Raw genomic sequence first — 22611 nt, forward strand, 5'->3', positions numbered from 1 at the left:
GGCTAGGGGTTTGCTTACTTCCTTTGCTGCCTCCTTTAATATAACTGGATAGATCCCATCCACCCCGGGTGCCTTTTTTATGTTTATCCTCAACAATTTTTCCTCCACTTTCCTCTCAGTTATTAGAAAATCATCTAGCTCACTGCCAATGTTTACTTCACCTACGACATTCCCCTTCCTGAATAACTCCTCATGTGTGAATGTAGATGCAAAATACTCGTTTAGATTGTTAGCCACCTGAGCTGGATCCTCAACTGTTGAACCATCAACATCCAGTGGACCAATCTGATTCATCCCTTTCCTTCTTGAGTTTAAATAGGTAAAGAACTCTTTTCTGTTTTTCTTTGCATCCTTTGCCAAGGATTTCTCATAATCTGCCTTTGCCTGCCTAATCTCCTTTGTGACTTGGTTACAGACCAACTTATATCTATCATAGGCTTCCACGTCACCCATTAATTTGTATGTATCCCATGCATTTTTCTTCTCTGCCATATGTCTCATTAGTTCATCTGACAACCATTTAGGCCTGAACCTTGAACAATATTTCTTGGTTGGTATGTAAAGCCTGGTAGCTTCCAAGATTAGTTCCTTGAATGCTTCCCATTTTGAATTTGCTGTTGGTAACATCATCAGTTGGTCCCACTGTATAGAATTTAAATACTGTCTCAGACCATCATAATCGCCTTTACGAAAGCAAAAACCCTTCCCTTTACCTCTGATGGTAGTTACCTCCTTGAGTAAATCCCACTTCAGCACACTGTGATCACTACCACCCAGTGGTTCATTTATCTGCAGATTCCTAATGCATGAAGAATCACTACTGATAATCAGATCAAGAGTATTGCTCCCTCTTGTTGCCTCACGAACATGCTGGTGTAGAAAACAATCATCCAATAAATCCACAAAAGCCTTGCTAGTGTGTGAGTGACCAACCCACAAATTCCAGTCAATATCTGGGAAATTAAAATCCCCCATTATAAGACTCTCTGATTTACTGGCCCATTCTATTTCCCTGTACAGTGTCTTATTATACTCATCAGAGTCATTAGGCCTATAGCACACTCCTACTCTCAATTTTGATTTACCTATGCTTATGTCACACCAAACTGACTCAACACTGCACTGTCCAGCGATATCAACTGGCTTCACTTCCTTGGATTTTATGTGTTTTTTAACTAATAGCATAACCCCTCCTCCCTTCCTATCCTGTCTATCCTTTCTGTAGACGTTGTACTCCCCAAATTCCAGTTCTGCATTCCTTATATCTGTGTGACACCACGTCTCTGATATCCCAACAATATCTGCCTTTGATGTTTTGAGTAATACCTCAAATTCATCAAATTTATTTACTAAACTCCTAACATTAGTGTACACGCAAGTATACATGCACCTGTTTCTATTCTTAGCTACCCTAACACAACCCATGTGTTTACTTGTACCGCAATGACTTCCAGCAGTCTCTGAAATATCCTGCATCTTGTTTTTCAGGCTTCTGCTCATTCCAATAGAAGCAGTGCAAGAATCTCTTTCACCTCTGCCAGTGGCTACTGTTAATCCATTAGTCTTTGTCTCCCCCCAAGCTAGCAGTTTTCCGACCCACCTAACACTGCCTCGATAGCATCAGCAAATATTCTTGCACCCTTTCTATTTAAGTGTATCCCATCCCTGTAGAAGCAATCTCTCCTGTTAACAAGTACAGTCCAGGCTGAAAAAAATTCTACCCCTTGAGCCTTGCACAATCTTTCCAGGGCCGAATTGATCGACAAGGCTCTCATCATATACTCCCTCCTATCGTGTCTGGGCAGAATTGCAGACACTTTCAAATTCAACCCTACTTCACGGCTTTTTTTTCAACAGTGACCTGTACTTGTTAAGTAATTCCGCTGGTCTCCTACTCTTAATATCATTAGTGCCAACGTGTACAACTATATCACCTTTTGTGCCCTTAAAAGATGATATCTGCTCTACAACGTCATCAACCTTTGCCCCTGGCAGACATACCCTGGTCCTGTTCCACCTATCCTTTTTACAAAGCATGTTCCCCGTTTCCCTGACAATTGAGTCACCAACAACTACTAGTTCCTGTTGGACCAGCGCATTCTGCCTTGGGGGCTGCCTCTGTGTTGCAAGATGACCAAGTCCAAGCTCTGGTGTTGATGTGGGCAGCTGAGAGCTTGATGGGCCCCTCAATTTATTTCCTTCGAGGGCATCCACCCTGTCCTTCAAGGTCTCATATAGGCCCATAACAACGCCGAGTTGTCGCCTAATTTCCTTTCACTCCTTGCATCGTGCACACACAAAGACATCCCCCATGGCAGTATCATGTCCCGTACCCGATTGCTCCGCAAACATCAAGCAAACAGTGCATCTTAAAAGGCCGTGATTCAGGGGGCAACCGCCCCCCTCAGTTCTCCCCTGAATCACAGCACTCCCATTAGCTTGAGCCTTTTGCTTTGCTGCTCTGGTCAGAGTCATGATTTCGATTTAAATGTCAATAAAATTACAATTTCAGAACAAAATTAAAACCTTAAACTTGTATCTTAACACAGTTATAACGCTATATTTATTTTTCGGTATCGAGTGTTATCTACGAGTTCCCTTTATATAACTTCCGTATCAAGTATGTATTAATTATTTGTTACGTTTGTACTCTAAGTCGTTATATATATATAGTTAAAAGTACAATTTAATTGACAATGAAGTTTAACAAGATTAATAGATGTACTGATTAATTGACAATATTATATTATGCACTATACTATACAAAGCTAATGCTATCGAATTCCGGATATGCTGTATCGCGCTTCAGTAACGAGTGTTATCTACGAAATCCCTTTATATAACTTCTGTATCAAGTTATGTATTAATTATTTATTTTTACTAATTATTTATGTTCCGTAACCTAAGTGGTTATATGTATAGTTAAAATTACAATTTAATTGCCAATGAAGTTCGACAAGATTAATAGATTTTACTGATTAATTTTCACGTAACAATGGCGGCCGTTTATGAACGATAAACACGTGGATTTGATACCCTTTCCGATACTAAGTAATACCTACAAAATCTCTATCTAAGTTATTTTAACTTTAAGTACCGTAAATAGGAATATAAAGCTACTCTAGAAATAAGTTAATATGTCAATTTAAACTAATAAAGCAGAAAATAAATCAGAAAAAACTTCTCTATTCCAAGAGCGGCAGAAAGGCACGTCCGCACAGGAAACCCTCGACCTCAGACCAAAGGAGGTGATTATCCCCTTGTATAAGGCAATGGTTAGACCACACTTGAGTTGTGTATACAGGTCTAGAGGCTTTATTTTAGGAAGAATGTAGAGCTGCTGGAATGAGTAAGAGAAGGGCAATGAGATTGGTGAATGGAACAAAGGGTTGCTCTTACAAAAAAAGTCTTAAGTTCTGCAAATTGCTGTGCCAGGAGACTAGGCACCTGTGCAGTGATCTGATTGAAGCGTCTAAGACCTTGAATGGTTTGAGCAAACTTAATGATGATGGGATTCTTCCTCTTGCCCAGATTAGTCTCTTGAGGTGACATAAATTCAAAGTGAGGAAAGACAGTTGTAGAATAGATGTGGGGAAATTTGCCTTTTGCCAGCAGGTGGTTGATTGCTGGAACAAACTTCCATCTGTCATTGTAGAAGTTGACTGCTTAAAGAAATTCAAGGCAGAACTATACAAAAATTTGGAGTGAATGGATGGGTGAATTGCAGGGCTCAGTTATTTTTCACCTGGCCCTGAAAACCTTAGAGTTACTCTAAATAGGACATTACAACAGATGAACAGTTTTAAATATTTAGGCTACACATTAACTTTAGAAGATAAAGGCATGAATTATGACATACAAAAATTATGTTTTAATTAAAATACACCAGGGTCTATCTTGCTTATTTTTAGGCTAAGAATATTGTCTGTATTTTTTTTTTGTCATACATGGGCTGAAATTTTTGAATTTGATGTTAGTATTGCAGTACAGACAACAAGTCCACTACACGAATTCAGTCGTACACGATTTGTAAATAGGGGAATTCGGTTTGTATATGACACAAACCGAATTCGCTTATGCACACCTTTGTGTTTACAAGAAATGGCAGTTGAAACTGGGAAATACCCCAAATGAACACAACACAGTAGGAATGAAGAGAAGATTCTGAAAATGTATTTATGTTTTTTATATGATCGAAGATTTCGGTGAAGGGGAAACTCATTTCACCATAACATAAAAACCCACAGAATTGCAGCTATCAGTATTATTGCAAATGCAATTAGATCGAGTTTACTACCCGTTTATAACAGATTCCATTAGCAGGAATGCAACTGGAAATTGTTCTTATTGTTTTATGGTTAGTGACCTCCAGAAATGTGCTTTAGTAAAATGTGAACTAGTGTGAGGTGATAATAGTGTTTCTGCCTTTACGGTGTTGTTTATTCAGTTGCTACATGTACGCTGCTTTGTTTATGTGTGTATCAACCGTGCCTACTAATTTTTGTCCTTTTTATATTGTAATTGTGTTTATTCCCTAAAAATGAGTAAAATACTTGAAAAAAGTGTGAAAAGGAAGCATCCTGGTGAAGATAATACAGATTCGGATATGAAAAAAAAAAAAAAATGCAGAGAAAATAAAAGCAACTTTCATAGCAGGAACAACTCAGTGTAACAAAATCCATTAGATCAAGACACAAAAGAATTGGAAGAGATTGAACATCTGCTATCTGTTTGGATAGAAGACCAAACAAAGAACAAGTTTGCTTACAATAGAAGCAAAAGCATTAGCAGTATTTTGTTACGTAATAATTGTAATAAAATACTTAAGTACTGTATTTTATTACAATTATTTATTGTGTTTGGTAATGTTTTGGTTACAAATGTGCATTTAGTCTTCGGTGGTCGGCACCTAACCCAATTTTGTCATAAGGCCTCTTATTTATATTGCACAAGGGTTTCTAGGAACACAACTATCATGTTCTACAAGGACTGACTGTACACTCAGTGTACGCTGAAAGAACAGAATTCATGCGATACCTGGTTCCTGGGCAACACAACGCTGTTGCCCCTCTCGCTAGTGGACAAACGCGCCCCTTGGCGAGTATATAGGTACACTGCATTCACGTAGATGGTAATTCAATGTTGGTATGGATAAACGTTGTGAGTTAACTGACTTTGAAGGAGGGATGGTAGTGGGTGCCCGACGCATGGTCACTCTATCGCCGAGGTAGTACTGAAATTGCACTATCCCCATTTGACAGCATCAAGAGTGTTTCGGGAATGTGGAATTTCTGGAGCAACATCTCATCATGGACAGTGCTATGGGCGGGGAGAGGTGGTGGATGAACTTGACTGCCGATGTCTGTCTCACGTTGTTTCAGCTAGCCTGAGAGTGACAGTGGCAGAAATCACCGCCGACTTCGAGGGAGGTGCCAGAAAGTCTCCACTAAGACCATCAGATGATCATTAGCTGCAATAGGTCATGGGAGCTGGCCACCCACCAGGGTCCCATTGTTAACACCATGACACAGGACTCTACGCCTCAACTGGATTAAAGAATATTGGCACTGGACCTTGGATGATTGGAGACGTCTCCTAGTCCGATGAGTTTTGTTTCCAGTTATTTCGAGTGGACTAGAGGGTGCATAGCAGAAACCGCACAAAGCTCCTTGTCATGTCAACAAGGAACTGTTCAGGTGGGTGGACGGTCAGTAATGGTCTGGGTATGTTCAACTGGCACACATTGGAACCTCTGGTATGTCTAGATGCATCTCTGAATGGTCCAGGTTACATGTCCATCCTTGCAGACCATCTGCATTCCTTCATGGTCATCGTGCACCCACAGGGCAACGGACTCTTCCAGCAGGACAGTGTGCCTCCCCACAGAGCCATGGTGATTAGAACATGGTTCAAAAGAGCATTCCACAGATTTTACCACCATGCAATGGCCTCCCTGTTCACTGGACATGAACCCAGTGGAGCATCTTGGTGGGATGCTGTGGAAAGGTCCTTTTGAGCTTTGGATCCACCACCGAGGAATGCGATGGAATTATGGACAGCAGTGCAGCAGGCATGGATGGAAATACCTGTGGAATGCTTTTGTGAACTAGTGGACTTAGCGCCTCACTGCATGACTGCCCTTATCCGGGCGAAAGGTGGGCCTACTCGTTACTAGGTTGGTATCCCATGATTTCTGTCCACTCAGTGTACAACTTGTGGATTTGTAGTATGAGCAAATTTGGTTTAACTGTGGTTGTAATAGTGAGTACGTCCATTAAGCCATATTAACAGCTTCTGGTTTGAGTGGACCGCCAGGCACATATATACATTATTCTAAAACCTTGGTTGCATTATTCTAAAAACACTAACTTTAATATTATAGTTTCATTTTAGTTATTTGTTTTCATTTTAATGTCTTGCTTGCATAAAATTGATTTCCTTAAAAATAACCCAGGCAGTTGGTAATTTAGAAACCAGTCTTTTTGGGAAAGGATTTCATACAAAGCTCTTCCCAGAAGGTATTTTTTATTGACTTTTATGAATTATTATAATTAAGATAATTTTGAAAGATAATTTTTTATTAAAAAAAGTTTCTGATGTTTCATTATTGCCGTTTAAGTGCAAATTGAGTTAAAAATATACACTATTAGTAATTATGATTGGTATTGTTTAACTTGACCATTAGCTTTATTTGGTCACATTTTTATAAAGCTTTCAGAAACCTTTTAATTTATACTTGGTGATTTAACCATCTAAAATTATATAGATTGGTAATCCTGAATACCCAGCTTGTAAAATTCTGAGATCAGAGTTGGGGTGAATGTATGTTCTGCAGGGGAATTGAATTCCAGCATCCAGTAATACCCATACACTATTAATCATCCTCCTCATTATGCCCTCTTGGGTAGCACTGTTGGTAGAATCACCATCTTTCCCACACTGGTGGAAAAGACCTGGGTTCAAATCTCAATGATGATGAGGAATTTCTATAGGCCTTTTTCACAGCGTGGCTGAGTTAGTTGATCTCAGGTGAGGGTGGCATGGTTTTTAGTTGACGGATTGAGTTCGTTTATTGGTTGAAGTTGTAAGAAAATTGATATTGCTGAATTAAGAGAGATTACATGGAATTGTTAGCATTAAGTTAGCAACTTATGGATTGCTGTTGTGAAGAGAATTGATATTAGTGATTAAGAGAAATACGAGGAAGTGATTAAGTTTGAATTAGTTTAGTGTTTGAAGCTGTAGAGAGAGAGAGTTGAGATTGTTAATTGAAAGAAATTTTAGGAAAATGAAAATGATATTGGTATTAACAGATTAAATGAGAAAAATGAAAGATTAGATGTAAATGAACACCAGTTATGTATTGTAAGTAGATTTGTATGATAAATGACTTGTTTTATATTTGTGTCATTGCTCTTGAGAAACTGACAGCTCACGTATAATATATATTCAATATACAGGTAGTTCTTGACTTTACGAGTTAATTCGTTCCTAGTGCGCGCTCGTAAAGCGGAAATTTATTTCCCATAGACATAAGGTTAAAAATAAGGGTTACGTTCTCAACAATGAAATTAGCTAGCTAATTAGTTTGCTTAAACAATGATTGATTTATCAAAAGAAATAAAAAGGTAGTCTGTAAAATCAAGCAAATTATAATAATAGAGAAATTATTTACGACTTACAAATGTTAAAGAATATTTATTCTTCATCATCGTCAACTAAATGCGCACTCATTGGTTTGTTGCACAAGGAGTCGTCTTCTTCAGAAATGTTTCACGAGGTGTTTGTTTCCAAGATAATCTTCTCTTTTAATTATGAATTTCACGATTGCATGCATGAGCATTTTTTAACGGCACATAAATTGCAACTAACACGATTCGCATGGAGTAACAAGTTTACAAAGCTTTAAAAAAAAAAAAAAAAAAAAAAGCAATGAAGAGAAGATTCTGAAAATTTGTTTTTTATACGATTGAAGATTTCAGTAAAGGAGAAACACATTTAAGCATAATAACACAAAAAAACCACACAATTCCAGCTATCAGTATTTTCGCAAATACCAGAAGATCAAGTTTACTACCCGTTCATAATTGCTTGCGGTAACAGAAAAGCCAAATAAACCAGAAATGTGCAAATTGTTTTTATTGTTTTATGGTCGTGACCTCAAGAAACGTGCTTTAGAAAAATATCACAAAGGCATTTAAAATTGATTCTTATAACGGAACATATGATAACGATGAAAGTGTAGTGCATTTTAATGATTTGAATTGGTAACTAATAACAATTTATAAACCATGCTCATGACCTTTTATATGGCCTTAAGGTCACGCTCGTTACCTTAAAAATGACATTTTAGAGAGATAAATAGCTTAGTTATACAGCGAAAATTTCAACTTCTGAGATCTTGAAGCGAATTACCAAAACAATTTGTTATTGGGTTCATATTACGATATTTTAACGATATGATGGTGTCTCTGGAACTGATTAATATCATAAAGGGGTACACTGTATTGTATAGCTACGCACGTGGTTTGGAATGTGGTATTTATGAATGTTTAACATTCATTTTTTTGCAATTAATGTGCATATTTTTGATTTTGTTGATACTTGATACTTGTGTAAAAAAAAAACTCGTAAACCCTGGAACTCGTAAAGCGAGAACTTCCTGTACAATATATATATTTGTGGGGGGGGGGTGGAATATCCCTCAGCTCCTGGAAATTCTAATTTTTTTAACACAAGTCAGGTAGCTTGTGGGGCTTAGTGCTTGAGGGGAGCTGCTGTACGAAAATCATAACAATGGCCACTGACGGCGATACTAAAGTACAGGGAAATAAAAATTAATAAACAAATAACCCCCCCCCCACAACTTAGATTTGGTTTCCTCACAAAACTTAACCGTCAGTCCCTTTCTTTTGTTAATACGGATATAGTGCCATAAAAAGTCAAACAGAAAATATTTAATTTTTGATAAAAAGGAAATAAGATTTTTTGAAGATTAGGGAATAATCATCATCATCAGCCATTTTCAATCCACTGCAGGATGAAGGCCTCTCCAGCAACTTTCCAGTTCCTTCTGTTTTGAGCACTGGCCATCCATTTACTACCCACAAACTCATGAATTTCATCTATCCATCTCCGCCTTTGTCTTCCAGGTTTTCTTCTAGCTCCTCTTGGATACCATTCTGTTATTTTCTTAGTCCATCTGTCATCATGTCTTCGAGCTATGTGTCCTGCCCAAGACCATTTTAGTTCTTTAGTTTTGATAAGAATGTCCTTTACTTGAGTTTGCTGCCTAATCTGTGTTTCTCTTCTTATCTAACAGTCTGATTCCCAATATGATTCGTTCCATTCTTTGCTGTGTAGTTCTCAGCTTCTCTTCCATTCTTTTGGTGAGTGCCCAAGTTTCACTTCCATAAGTCATGGTGGAGAGTATACATTGGTCCATTATTTTACGTTTCAGACAAACTGGGATATTGCTCTTCAGTATGTGACTATATTTCCTGAATGCTATCCATCCAAAATTTATTCTTCTCTTGACTTCCAGCCATTTATCATTATTACAGCTAATAACTTGTCCCAGATAAGTATATGACTCCACCTTTTCAATTACTGCTCCTTCAATCATTATTTCCCTTTCTGTGGCATACTTGTTCATCATTACTTTTGTTTTAGCCATATTCATCTTTAGTCCAAAATCCTTACTAGCTGTGCATAACTGATTAAGATTTTCCTCTACTTCTTTGGGATCGTGGCGTATGACCACAATGTCATCTGCAAATCGTAAATGGTTTAGGTACTCTCCGTTCACATTGACTCCTTTCTGCGACCAGTCTAATCTTCTGAAAGCTTCCTCAAGGGCAGCAGTAAACAGCTTCGGAGATATTGTGTCTCCTTGTCGAACTCCTTTCTCAATTTTAAATTTCCTACTGTCTTTGTCTAGTCTAATAAAGGAGGTAGCACTCTCATATATTTTCTTCAAAATCAGGGAATAAGGGGGGTGGGTTAAATTGCAACTTGTCTATGACTATCTCAGTACAAAGCACCAACCAGCACAGAATCCAAAGGACGTTTTCTGCCACTAATTAAATATGTACCAAAATTAGATCCAGTTTAAATGATAACAGTATTGAGTTTCTTGAGAGCTTTATTCGAACAGGTAGTGTGGATGCTTATTTTTTTGTTTTTAGAATAAATGTATGTTTAATAATTTTTGCTAGAATATTTATTATTGTAATAAAAGTTTGATTTAAAATGCGAATTCAAGTAATTACTTGTTTTTTCCTTACCTTATTGCACTTAATTGTCATCAAAATTTATTGCGATAAATGGTATTTTTTTGGAATTCCGGTATTCTGGTTTCATGAATTAAAAATACAGAAATACCAGTATTAAGATTTTGACTGGTATTGTTGAGCCCTACATAGCATGAATTTCAATATTAGTGAATGTGCTGCATCCAGGATGCAAACTCACTTGTATGGTAGTATTTTACATGCATCCCATCAGTTCCTTAGTTAACTTGTATAGCATTTATAAATGTGAGCAGGCGTGCTATGTATAAAGTGCATCAGCATTAAAAAATGACAGTCAGACATTTCTGACCTTAACTTCTCTCCAGTTTCTTACATCTAGTGTAAAGAAAGTAGAGAAAATAATCATTCACAATTGCTTTACATTTTCCTGCTTTCCAACCTTTATTGCATATTTTATTTTTGTAGTATGGACTAGAAATTGGGGGGGGGGTTCCATTTGCCCATACTGATGCTTTTGGGAGTTGAGCCTATCTTCCTGGAACTACATAAATAAAACAGCCATTTAGTTCTGGAAAGTGTTCAGGTAGTTGAGAAAACGCATTTCTTTCCCTGCAAAAAAGAAAATTCAAATCATATTGGCAACCCAAAGGTCGCGGGTTCGAATCCTGCCTCAGGCTTGGATCAAAGTACTGCAAAAACCTTGGGAGGTGCATTATGGCCACAGAAGCCGATGCGCCAGCAACTACCAAAAAAAAAAAAAAAAAAAAAAAAAAGAACCTATAGTACTTAAGTTAAAGGTTGATGGGATGAAAGAGAAGATACTTGTTGCCAATAGACTTGAATTTCTGTAGACTAATTTTTGTGAAATATATACGAAGGGCCATTGTTGCAGGAAACCAAAGTCGTGAATGAATAAATGAGGCAAAAAGAAAAGTTGGTTCCACAAGTGTGAAGTTGAACAGTTAAAGGATGCTGACTGGTTGCTGTACATGTTTCGACTGGTTTGGAAAAGAGAGAGAGAGGGAATTATAGAAGACAATTCAGAAGAACAGTGCCCATGGAAGTATCTGTTGAAAAGGCATGAAGCACAAACAGAAGAACTACGGAGATACTTTGTTAGAGATGGGTCATTAATTAACCTGATTGCCCACTTTTGAATGGAATCTGGAAGTCAGAGGGGTTTTAGGGCCCACCCAGATGTGGGAACAGCATTCCACAGTAGGGTTGATTTGAAATTTGTACAGAGTGAAGAGCTGTTTGTATGAAAGGTAGTAGTAGTAATGGCAAATGATGCAAGAAAGCAAGCTTATATAGCATCAGCCAAAAAAAACAAAAAAAAAAAAAAAAAAAAATATATATATACAGTTCAACCATCTGTACCTTTCAAGAATTTGTCTAGTTCTTCCTTGAATTTATTCAACTCATGTGCTTCCACAAAAACAGATGGAAACTTGTTCCAATAATCAACCACCTGCTGGCTGCATTTATCCTACAACGAACCAACCTTCCTCAACTTGAATTTATGTCCCATCATGTGTGAGGTCTCAGCAAGTGGAAAAATGCCATTAACATTCAGCTTACTCAGTCCATTCAAGACTAAACACTTATATGCTGCAATCTGCTGAACTGAAACTCTTTCTAGGTAAGAGCACTCATTTGTTCCCTTCACCAGTCTGGCTGCCCTTCTCTGCACCTGTGGCCCCGAGTGTCAAGCATTAGTGTCCAAGCGATTTTTCCTGAGCGATATATTAGTGATTTTCCCAGTGATTTTGTTCTGTTTAATTTCTAGTGCTTTTAAAATTCTCAGTTTATTATAAGTGGTTCTGTACTTTACAGATTTTGAGTAAGAACCCAGAAAGGAAAATTACCTTTCTTTCTCTTAGTATATATATATAGTAATTTTTCACTAACAAACTAATTTCTCTAGCTGCTTGGTCACTAGGTGGCACCGCTCCTGCGTACACATGGTGGGGCCGGTAACCTGGGGGAAAGCTATCCTCTGGGGCAAAAAGGAGCAACCATGGATATAAATAACTATCCACCTCTAGAGCTTTTACGTTCAAGGCCAGTAACATCCAATGATAATGAGTTGAATCAACCCAAAAGACTTCGAAGAGCACAGTGTCCTACCCTACCTAAATTTCTGGTGATACACTCTCTGTCTACTCAGCCTGTGGGAAAGTTATCACCATTTATGATACAAAAATACCTGGAATCAATTGTGGGATCACCAAAAATGGTGAAGAGACTTCAATCCGGAGACCTACTTGTTGAAACAGCCACCTCCAAACATTCTGAGTGGCTATTAAAGACAACTACATTTGGTGGGCTGCCAGTATCTGTTACTCCCCACAATACCTTAAATTCATCGAAAGACATCATCACTGATTGGGACCTACTTGCAGTATCTGAGGAGGAATTAGTCCAAGAACTTAATAATCAGAAGGTAGTCAGTGCAAAGTGCACAATGATTAAAATAGATGGAAATCTCGTCCCAACTTGATCCATCATTTTAACCTTCGGCACTCCTGATTTGCCATCCTCTGTAAATGCTGGCTATTTAAACTGCCAAATTCGGCCATACATCCTGAGTCCTCTTTGCTGTTTTAAATCCCAGAAATACGGCCACTCCCAGCAGGCATGCATATGTGACGCAGTCTGTCCTATATGTGGATCAAAGGATCATACACAAGCAGATTGCTCAGCTGCAACTCTGGTTTGTCCCAACTGTGAAGGAAGCCATCCTGCCTTTTCTAAATCATGCGATATGTGGAAAACTGGAAAGAAAATTCAAAAGTACAAAATTGAACATAAAGTGACATCCTGAGACACGCAGACAAATTTTGTTGACCATGCCTAGTCTGTCTTATGCATCTCACACCCGAAACCATCTTTCAGCTGCAGTTCAAACTGATGTATCAATACTACTGAACACCTCTCTGGCAAACTGGGTTAAAGCAACCTTATCAGCCTCTGCAAAAGATTCTCCTAAAACTAACAGCAGCGAAGCAACTAACACCCAGATTAGTATCCCAACTGATACTCTAACCGAATCACATGACAGCAAAAACTCAGAAACTACCAAAAAAGAGTAAGAAAATCGAATTGCCAACCAACAATATGGAAGTAGGTGTACACTCTGATCATGAGGAACCTATATTAGAGCTTCATGCAAATGACACTATGGATACTGCACACCCCTCCTTTCCAAAAAGAGAATGGAAAAAATGCCCAGCACACAAAAAGCAGTCTGATGAATCACCCTCAGCCAAACCTAAATAATGCATAACATCATACAATGGAACTGCAGAGAACTAAGCAGTCATTCCGATGACTTAAGGGATTTATTAGCTCAATTCAATCCTATAAGCTTATGCCTCCAGGAGACATTCTTGTCATCCAAAATTTTGCTAAAATTCTCAAATTATACAAACTACAGACAAGATAGGAACTCAGTCTTCAGCACGTGGGGGAGTAGCCATTCTTGTTAATTCTAACGTACCATCCAGACCAGTCCAATTAAGAACCAATCTAGAAGCTGTGGCTGCTTGCATTGCAATGGGTATTTCAGTTACCATTGTTTCCATTTATATTCCACCATCTCTACCACTTCTGCAATCAGAACATGACAACCTCATTACTCAGCTCCAATTTGTCTTTTCGGTGACTTTAATGGACACCATCCACTGTGGGAGTCCACTACAATGGACAGAAAAGGCAAATTGATTGAGGAATTTATAAATAACAATGATCTTAATTTACTCAACTCTGGATCTCCTACCTATATATACCTACCTACAGGATCTACTTCTGCAGTTGACTTGTCAATTTGTTCACCACCCATCTTTCCAATTATGACATCAGTATTATCTGATCCCTTTAATAGTGATCACTTTCCAATCATTTACTCAATACAAACAGTGGTAACTCAAAATCCTGATCAACGATCCAATTGGAAATTTAATAAAGCGAATTGGGTGGCTATTCTTCCAAAATCTGTTTAGATAGAATTTATATTGAACAGAAACCAATTGATGATGTAACCACTTGCATAACCAACCACATTCTGACTCCGGCTAATGCTTCCATTGTAAAATCCAAGACATATCACACCCATCGAAATCACTGGTGGAATACAGAGTGCTTTAATGCCAAACAAGAGCAAAATCGTGCTTGGGATAATTTCCGCATATATCCTACGTAACTTAATTGCTTATAAGAGATTTAAAGGAAAAGCAAGACAAATTAGACATAAAGCGAAACATAACTCATGGATTGCCTTTGCCTCAACCACAACAAGAGAGACCAACATATGGCTCATTTGGAGAAGGATACAGGCCCTAAATGGCAAATTTGTTGGGCTGCCATCTCCAATACTTCATTGGAAAGGGAAAGACTTGTCAACCCCTGAAGAAGTTGCTGATGCACTAGCAGAATCTTTCTCCACAATCTCTGCTTCTGCTTCTGATGCATCCTCTTCCCAAAACATTAAAGCAAGTGTAGAACGGTGTAAAATCAACTTCATGTGCCACTCCTTCCCATACAACCAACCCTTTACGTTAACAGAACTCAAAGAATCATTAAATAGATTATCCAATAGTGCTGGAGGCCCGGATGGTATTCATTACATGCTGAAGCATTTATCTGAAAAGAACTTGTATGCCTTGTTGATCTTCTACAATCGGATGTTCTGTGAAAGTGCCTATCCTTCCTGGCGACATTCTTTCATTATTGCCATACCAAAACCAGGAAAAGATCCTTCCCTAGTTCAAAATTATAGGCCCATATCTCTCATAAGTTGCTTGGGTAAAGTTTTCGAAAGGATGGTCCACACAAGACTCACTTATATCAAGGAGTCACAGAATCTGCTGTCAGATCATCAGTACAGCTTTTGAAAAAACAGATCAACATTAGATGTGCTCATCAAAGCCGAATCTCACATCCACAATGCCTTTGTCAGGAAACATCTAGTTATGGTCAACTTAGCCATGAAAAGGCATTTGACACTACCTGGTGTCATGGTATTATGGATATTTGCCATCTGGGACTTGGGGACCATTTGCCTGAAATAATTCAAATGCATTCTTTTCAGGACCGATATAAAAACACTCTCTGCTTCTCAAATTCAGGAAGGAGTCCCGCAGGGATTGATACTTAGTCCAACACTATTTTCAGTCCGAGTTAGAAGCATGACAGACGATATCTCAAAAACTGTTGAAATATATATGTATGAAGACGACCTTACCATTTCCTGTCAGTCTCAAAGTATCAATACCATCGAACGGCAGCTCCAACTTGCCATAAACAAAATAGAATCCTGGTCTTCACTGAACGGTTATCAACTATCAGAAAAGAAATGCACCGCCACTCACTTTTGCAAGAAACGAGCTCTCCACCCTGAACCTGAACTACAAATAAACAATACTCCAATCCAGCTTGTTAATTCCATTAAATTTCTTGGACTACTATTAGACAGCAAACTAAATTTCCAAGCTCACATCACTCATTTAAGAACTATGTGTCTAAAGCATTTGAATATACTTCGATCAGTCTTATCTATGTCATGGGGAGCTCATCGCTACACTTTACTGCATCTTTATAGAAGTTTAATCTGTTCACAGCTAGATTATGGTTGTCCAATGTATGAGTCTGCCAGGAGCACTACTTTAAAACAGCTAAATGTGATCCATCACAGTGCTCTGAGGACTGCACTGGGAGTGTTCAAGACTTCTCTGATCCAAAGTCTTTATATTGAAGTGCATGATCCCCCATTACACCTGTGCACAAAAACACTACTGCTCCACTATGCTGCTAAGATCCAGAGTTTACCATCGCACCCCAGTTGGGAGTATCTTTATAATACTTGATGGGAATCCTTCTATGAGAGCAAGTCAAAAGAAAATAGACCTGCTTCACTCAGGATTAAAGAGCTTGTTCAGAGTTGAAATGTCAATTTAAAGGGAATTTTTCAGGGCACAACTACACCTGTTCCACCTTGGACTTGTGTCTGTCTCTCAAGATATACACTTTCTCCAGTGGGGAAAAATATACCACCCTGCAATATCAGACAGTTACACTCAGCTCATGCAACTATGAACAACCATGCCTATAAAATTTATACAGATGGTTCCAAAACTGATAAAATGGGAGGTACTGCTGCAGTTTTTTACTTCATGTAAGACTTCAGCCACATTACCTCTAGCTTGCAGCGTCTTCACAGCTGAATTATATGCTATTAAGTTAGTGCTTAGTAAGCTTATTGAGCTTTCCATCTCACCTGCCATAATTTACACTGACTCCCTCGGTGCTGTCTCTGCCATAAGGAAGAATTTCTCTTCTCATCATATCTTGAAACATTCATTCCCAGGTATTCTCCTGCAGTGTGTCAAATCAGTTTTTGCTGGATCCCTGGCCATTCTGGCATTCCTGGAATTGAAAGTGACTCTGCTGCTAAACATCCACAACCCGCTCTCTCACAACATCCTCAGGTTCCTTACACTGACTATAAGTTTGTCATATGTAAAGCATGCTATGATAAATGGTCACAGATCTGGAAAGGTAACATCAGCAATAAACTTTACCAGATAAAAGAAGATCCAAAGCTGTGGCTCTCTAGCTTCCAACGAAACAGACAAGAGGAAGTGGTATTGGCAAGGCTCAGAATTGGACATACTCATCTTGCCCATCTCTTCCTGCTGCTGAGAGAAAACCCACCTCAATGCTCATCCTGTCAGATGCAACTAACAGTCCGTCATTTTCGGTTGAGTGTCCCTTACATTCATGATCAAACACTTTCCGGTCAAACACTTGATCAAATACTTTCCGGTCACTCTTAACGTTGAACATCTCATATAATTTATCTCATATCTTAGGAAATGAAGCCAATATACAAGAACCTTTCATGTATTTAAAACATATTGGCCTGTACAGGAGCTTATATGGCCCTGAGTGCCAAGCGATAGTGACAAACGATTTTCTTCCTGCAAATATATAGTGCTCTCCCAAAGTGTTATAGTTTTGTTTCTTTTCTAGCGTCACCTGTTCTTTTGTTTACTTGAAGTTGTTCTGTACTTTAAAGGACAAAAGTAAGAACCGAGAGAGGAAATCTACCTTTCTTTTTTATTCTATGTATTCATTACTAACCCTTTACTTACTTCAACAACCGCTTGGTCACTGGTGGCACCGCTCCTGCCTCCACATGACGGGGGCCGGTAACCTGGGGGATAAGACAACCCCCTGGGCTAAAAGGAGCAGAGATGGAAATAAGTGATTTTCCACGCTTAGAGCCGAAGAGCGCTCAAGCAAATGACATTCACGACACTGACCATGACTTCTCTCTCTCGAAGAGAATGAAGAAAGACATTGGCAGACAGGAATTACCAACATTCCTGATAATACATTCTCTGTCAACACAACCTGTGGGCAAGCTCCCCCTTTATCATTCAGAGATACCTCGAACATGCCGCAAGTTCACCAAAAATGGTGAAACGTCTCCAATCTGGAGATTTATTAATAGAGACCACCAGTTCTCGACACTCTGAACTATTATTAAGTCTGACATCCTTGAGTGGAATCCCAGTTCAAATCACACCACATACCACCCTCAATTCTTCAAAGGGAGTGATCACTGAATGGGATCTATTGAACGTTTCTGAAGATGAAATAGCCCAGGAACTTAAAGAACAAAAATTCACTCAGGCAAAGAGGATCATGATCTGAAAAGATGGCAGTTTAGTTCTTACCCGGAGTATAATTTTAACTTTCAGTTCTCCAAACCTACCAGCTTCAGTCAAGGCAGGATATTTAAACTGTCGCATTCGGCCATATATTCCGAACCCCCTAAGATGTTTTAAATGCCAGAAATTTGGCCATTCCCAGACAGCATGCTGTGGAGACGCAATATGTGCAAACTGTGGGTGTAAAACACACACACAGAGTGTAAGGCACCAACCGCACAGTGTCCAAATTGCAAGGGAAGCCATCCAGCATACTCCAAAGACTGCGACCTCTGGAAGTCAGGGAAAAAACATACAAAAGTATAAAGTTTCCTACCAAGAGGCAAGAAAACAAGTAAGATTTAAATAATCCAAAATGCACTTATGCCTCTGCTACTTATAGTCACCAATCAGTAGCATATCAGACAGAAGTGTCCATCCCTCCAGATACATTGATCTCAGACTGGGCTTGATCAGTCCTCTCGGTCCAACATCCATCAAAGGCAGTCGATCAGTGCAGTAATACGCCACTGACAGTTCCATCCCAGAGACTTCCCCATTGTCAAGCAGCAGAAAATTTGCAAAAATTAGATCCAGTTGAGGTGAAGCAATCTCGCCCCTCAAGCATGGACACTGATACCACCAACTCAGAAGTTCTGCTTGAAATACATGCAGATGATGATATGGAAGAAGGCAATGATTCCCAAATTTTTCTTCGTTGGTATGAAAAGCTTAGTAGCTTCTTTATTTCCCTGAATACTTTGCATTTAAAATTTGCTGTTGGTAACATCATCAGTTGGTCCCACTGCACAGAATTTCAGAACTTCCTGAGACCATTGTAGTCACTCTTATGAAAGCAAAAGCTTTACCCTTGACTGTAGTTATGCCTTTAATTAAATTCCACATTAGTTCACTGTGATTGTTACCACCCAGTGGATCTTTTACCTGCAGATTCTTAATGCATAAAGAATCACTGCTGATAACCAGATGAAGATATAAAAATTGCTTGCTCTTGTTGCTTCTCTAACATGCTGCTGCTGTAGAAAACATTCATCCAAGAAATCCACCAAAGTCTTGCTAATGTGTGAGTGACCAATCCACAAATTCCAGTCAACACGTGGAAAGTTAAAATCTCCCATAATGAGACATTCAGATTTACTGGCCCACTCTCTCTCTGAGTATAGCTGTTTGGTATACTGATCGCAATCATTAGGCCTGTAACCCACTCTTACTCTCAAATTTGTTTTCCCGGTGCTTATATCACCCCAATTTCTTTTTTTTTCTTTTTTTTTTTTTTTTTATGAAAACCCCAAAGACGAAAGGTATCAAAACCTATAGTACTTAGTACCATTCATGGGTTGAAGGAGAGGTATGGGGGAGGGGGATGCCAGAAACTTTGCTCTAGAGACTAAACATTTTGACTCAACATTACGTTTGCTACCCATATAGGTCAACTGGTTGCACTGCCTTAGATGACTAGGAAAGCAAAACCAAGAGAGGTGCATTATGGCCACAGAAGCCGATGTGCCAACAACTAATAAACAACAACTGCCTTAGATTTAATATGCATCTTAACTAACAATTTGACATTGTTACTTTAATGCTATGTGATATACTGAAACTTGTTTGCATTACACATTTTTTGTTTGTCTCAAATTTATATAGTATTGTGTTATCTCTTTGTATCACACATGTTATGCATTAAGTTTGCAGGTGATACATTGCACTTACATATTAATACAAAGGTTGGCAGAATGGTTAATGACAAGAATGAAGGCAACATACTACTATAGCAAGATTTAGAAAAATTAGGCAGTTGGGCTGAGAAGTGACAATTGAGGTGTAACATTGGTAAATTCAAGGTACTGCATATAGGTAGCAATAATTCTAGATAACATACCAATTATGTGGTACTACACTCCCCATGATGAAGAACAAAATAAACCTAGGTAGGAGAAATTGTAGAGAAATTTTGTTGGTGAATGATGTTGTCTGACTAGAGCAGACTGGCTGCTTGAACAGCTCACAGGGGCTCTGTCAATGATATGCAGGAACTTTGCCAGCATGGAAAATGAGATGATTATCCCATTGTATAAGGCAGTAGTTAGATCACATTTTGAGTACTGCACATAGGTCTGGAAGTCTCATTTTAAGATGTGAATCTCTTGGAATGGTTGCACAGAAGACCAACCAGATTGGTCAAGGACACAGTCTTACCACTAAAGACTTCGGTGCTACAAATTTCAGGGCTTGGAAACTGGAGTGCTTAAGACCTTAAATGAATTGAGTAATTCTTACCCCTTCTTGGACAACAGACAGAGGGGGACATAAACTGAAAAAGGATGGCTGCAGAACAGATGTATGCAAATTTATTTTCAGGCAGAGAGTAACTGATTTTTGGAACAAAGCGTTATCAGATGTTGTGGAAGTGGGTAGTTTGAATAAATTTTAGGAAGAATGAGACATTACTTATTATTAGAGGGAATGGACAGGTGAGGCTGGTTTTTTTTTTTTGCTGATGTATAAGCTTGCATAATTTTCCAACACTAATTTTAATAATAACCTTCACTGGCATTCCATTAATCACACAACTGCAGAAACTTGGGCCTAAATCAAATACCAATGCATTAATTATAGAAGTATTCCTTTATAATAATTCATTCCAGTTTGAAAATTTAAAGATGCTGTATCTTTGCATGCCTCCAGTATACCCATTATGCTGATATTTAATAACATCCGGTTTTGAAATACAAATTCTATATTGATTCTTGACTGTATATGCTATAACTTTAGAATTTTGCGTGTTGGCCCCTTCAGTAAACCACATTCAAATTAGAAAATCTGTGTATTTGTAAATATATATATATTTTTTATTACAGTTGCAGTAAGTCTTGTACTAGCTATGTTAGCTTCTGGTTTGGTTCATAGAGTTTGTATAACTACATGGTAAGTATTTTCACTACGAATATGTATGTTAAAACAACGAAATGCTATTTTTATTGAATAGAGTAAGTTAAATTATCCATTTTTTGTTGTTGAAATATATTATAAAATCTCTTATCTGGAATGGCTGGGAAACATGATCTTAAGATTGTTCAGATATGATGATTGTCTAAATTTTGTATAATACTATATAATATGAGGTATGATCAAAAAGTTTGGGGACAACTAATATTTGAGAAATGATGAACCTTACCAACTATTTGGATGAATCTTCTATGTAGTTTCCTTGACACTATACATTGATTCCATCACTTCTATAACTTCTGGAAGCATTTCTGATAAGCTTCTTTTGGAATTGCTAACTAATAGTTGTTGGCCTGTTATAATGTACGATCACTCATCGGTGAAGACAGGATATTAGAGCTGGAAAAGGAATTAGAAAATGTGAATTGGAATATCATCGGTTTGGCTGAAACAAGAAGAAGAAATGAATCATTTATAAGTTTATCAAGTGGAAATCTGCCTGTACACCAATGGAAACAGTGAAAGGAGTGAAAGTGGAGTTGGGTTTCTGGTCCATAAAGATTTTAAAAACAACATTTTGGAATTCAAAGGTACATCACCAAGGGTGTCAAGACTAATACTCAAGATTTCTAAGAGGTACAAGCTAAAGATTATAATGATTTATGCACCAACATCGAGCCATGATGATGAAGAGGTTGAAGAAATGTACACCGAAATTGAGAGTCTTCTAGATGAGCAGAAAACCCACTACACTATTATTATGGGGGACTTAATGCTAAGGTTGGAAAAAGGCAAAACAGCGCAGAAAGAGGAACTATAGGAAATTTTGGAATTGGTGAAAGAAGTGAAAGAGGTGAAAGACTTGTGGAATTTGCAGAATCTCGAGGACTGTCAGTAATGAACACTTTTTTCAAGAAAAGGGTGAACAGAAAGTCGACATGGAAGATTCCAAATGGATTAACTAATGAAATCAACTTCATCCTCACTAACAGAAGATATATCGTGAATGATGTTACCGTCCTGAATAAGGTAAATGTTGGAAGTGATCACAGAATGGTAAGATGCACACTTGATATAGATGTAGGAAAAGAAAGGAAAAAACTGACTTCAGTAAATAATATGATGGTCTTTGAGATAACAGAAGAGGAGAAAAAGCAGTATGTACTGGAACTTAAGAACAAGTTTGAGCTTCTGAAGACTGCTTAGGACCAAGATATCGACGAGGAATATTACAACTTTCTGAAAGTGATAAAGCCCAAGAAACCTATAGGGAAAAAGAAATCCAAAGAAGAAAAAATTAGTCAAGAAACACTTGTCATGATGAACCGAAGACGACAAATGAAGAGCAAGAAAAACACTGACAGGGAGAAAATTGAGTATACTGAGTTATGCAAAGCCATTAGAAAGAGACTCAGAGAGGACATAAGAAGATTTAACACAAGAAAAGTAGAACAAGCATTAAGGAAAAACAAAGGATTTAAATCAGCAGCCATGAGCAGTAATACAGAAAGACAAATGATACTGAAACTGAAGAATAGTGATGGTGTACTTATAAACAGCAGAGAAGGCATAATTCAAATAGCAGAAGACTACTATAGAGAATTATACAAGGAGCGAGGGAATGATACCAGCATTGGGGAAGATGGATTGCAAAGTAGCAACACATACGACATATC

General features: G+C 38.2%; 1 protein-coding gene across 3 annotated transcripts in view; it reads left to right on the plus strand.

Annotated features, from left to right (window-relative positions):
* LOC150089362 (protein KRTCAP2 homolog) overlaps positions 1-22611 on the plus strand; it is an 85468-nt gene that overhangs the window by 29920 nt on the left and 32937 nt on the right. For all 3 annotated transcript variants that reach the window (XM_090368544.1, XM_090368545.1, XM_090368546.1), the window contains exons 3-4: positions 6455-6518; positions 20848-20914. In XM_090368544.1, the coding sequence (XP_090224670.1) occupies positions 6455-6518; positions 20848-20914 (131 nt within the window). The remainder of the gene's footprint in view (positions 1-6454; positions 6519-20847; positions 20915-22611) is intronic.

This window comes from Mastigoproctus giganteus, chromosome 2 (assembly GCF_048544385.1).
Source record: "Mastigoproctus giganteus isolate SK-2022 chromosome 2, ASM4854438v1, whole genome shotgun sequence".
In the NCBI taxonomy this organism is placed as follows: Eukaryota; Metazoa; Arthropoda; class Arachnida; order Uropygi; family Thelyphonidae; genus Mastigoproctus; species Mastigoproctus giganteus.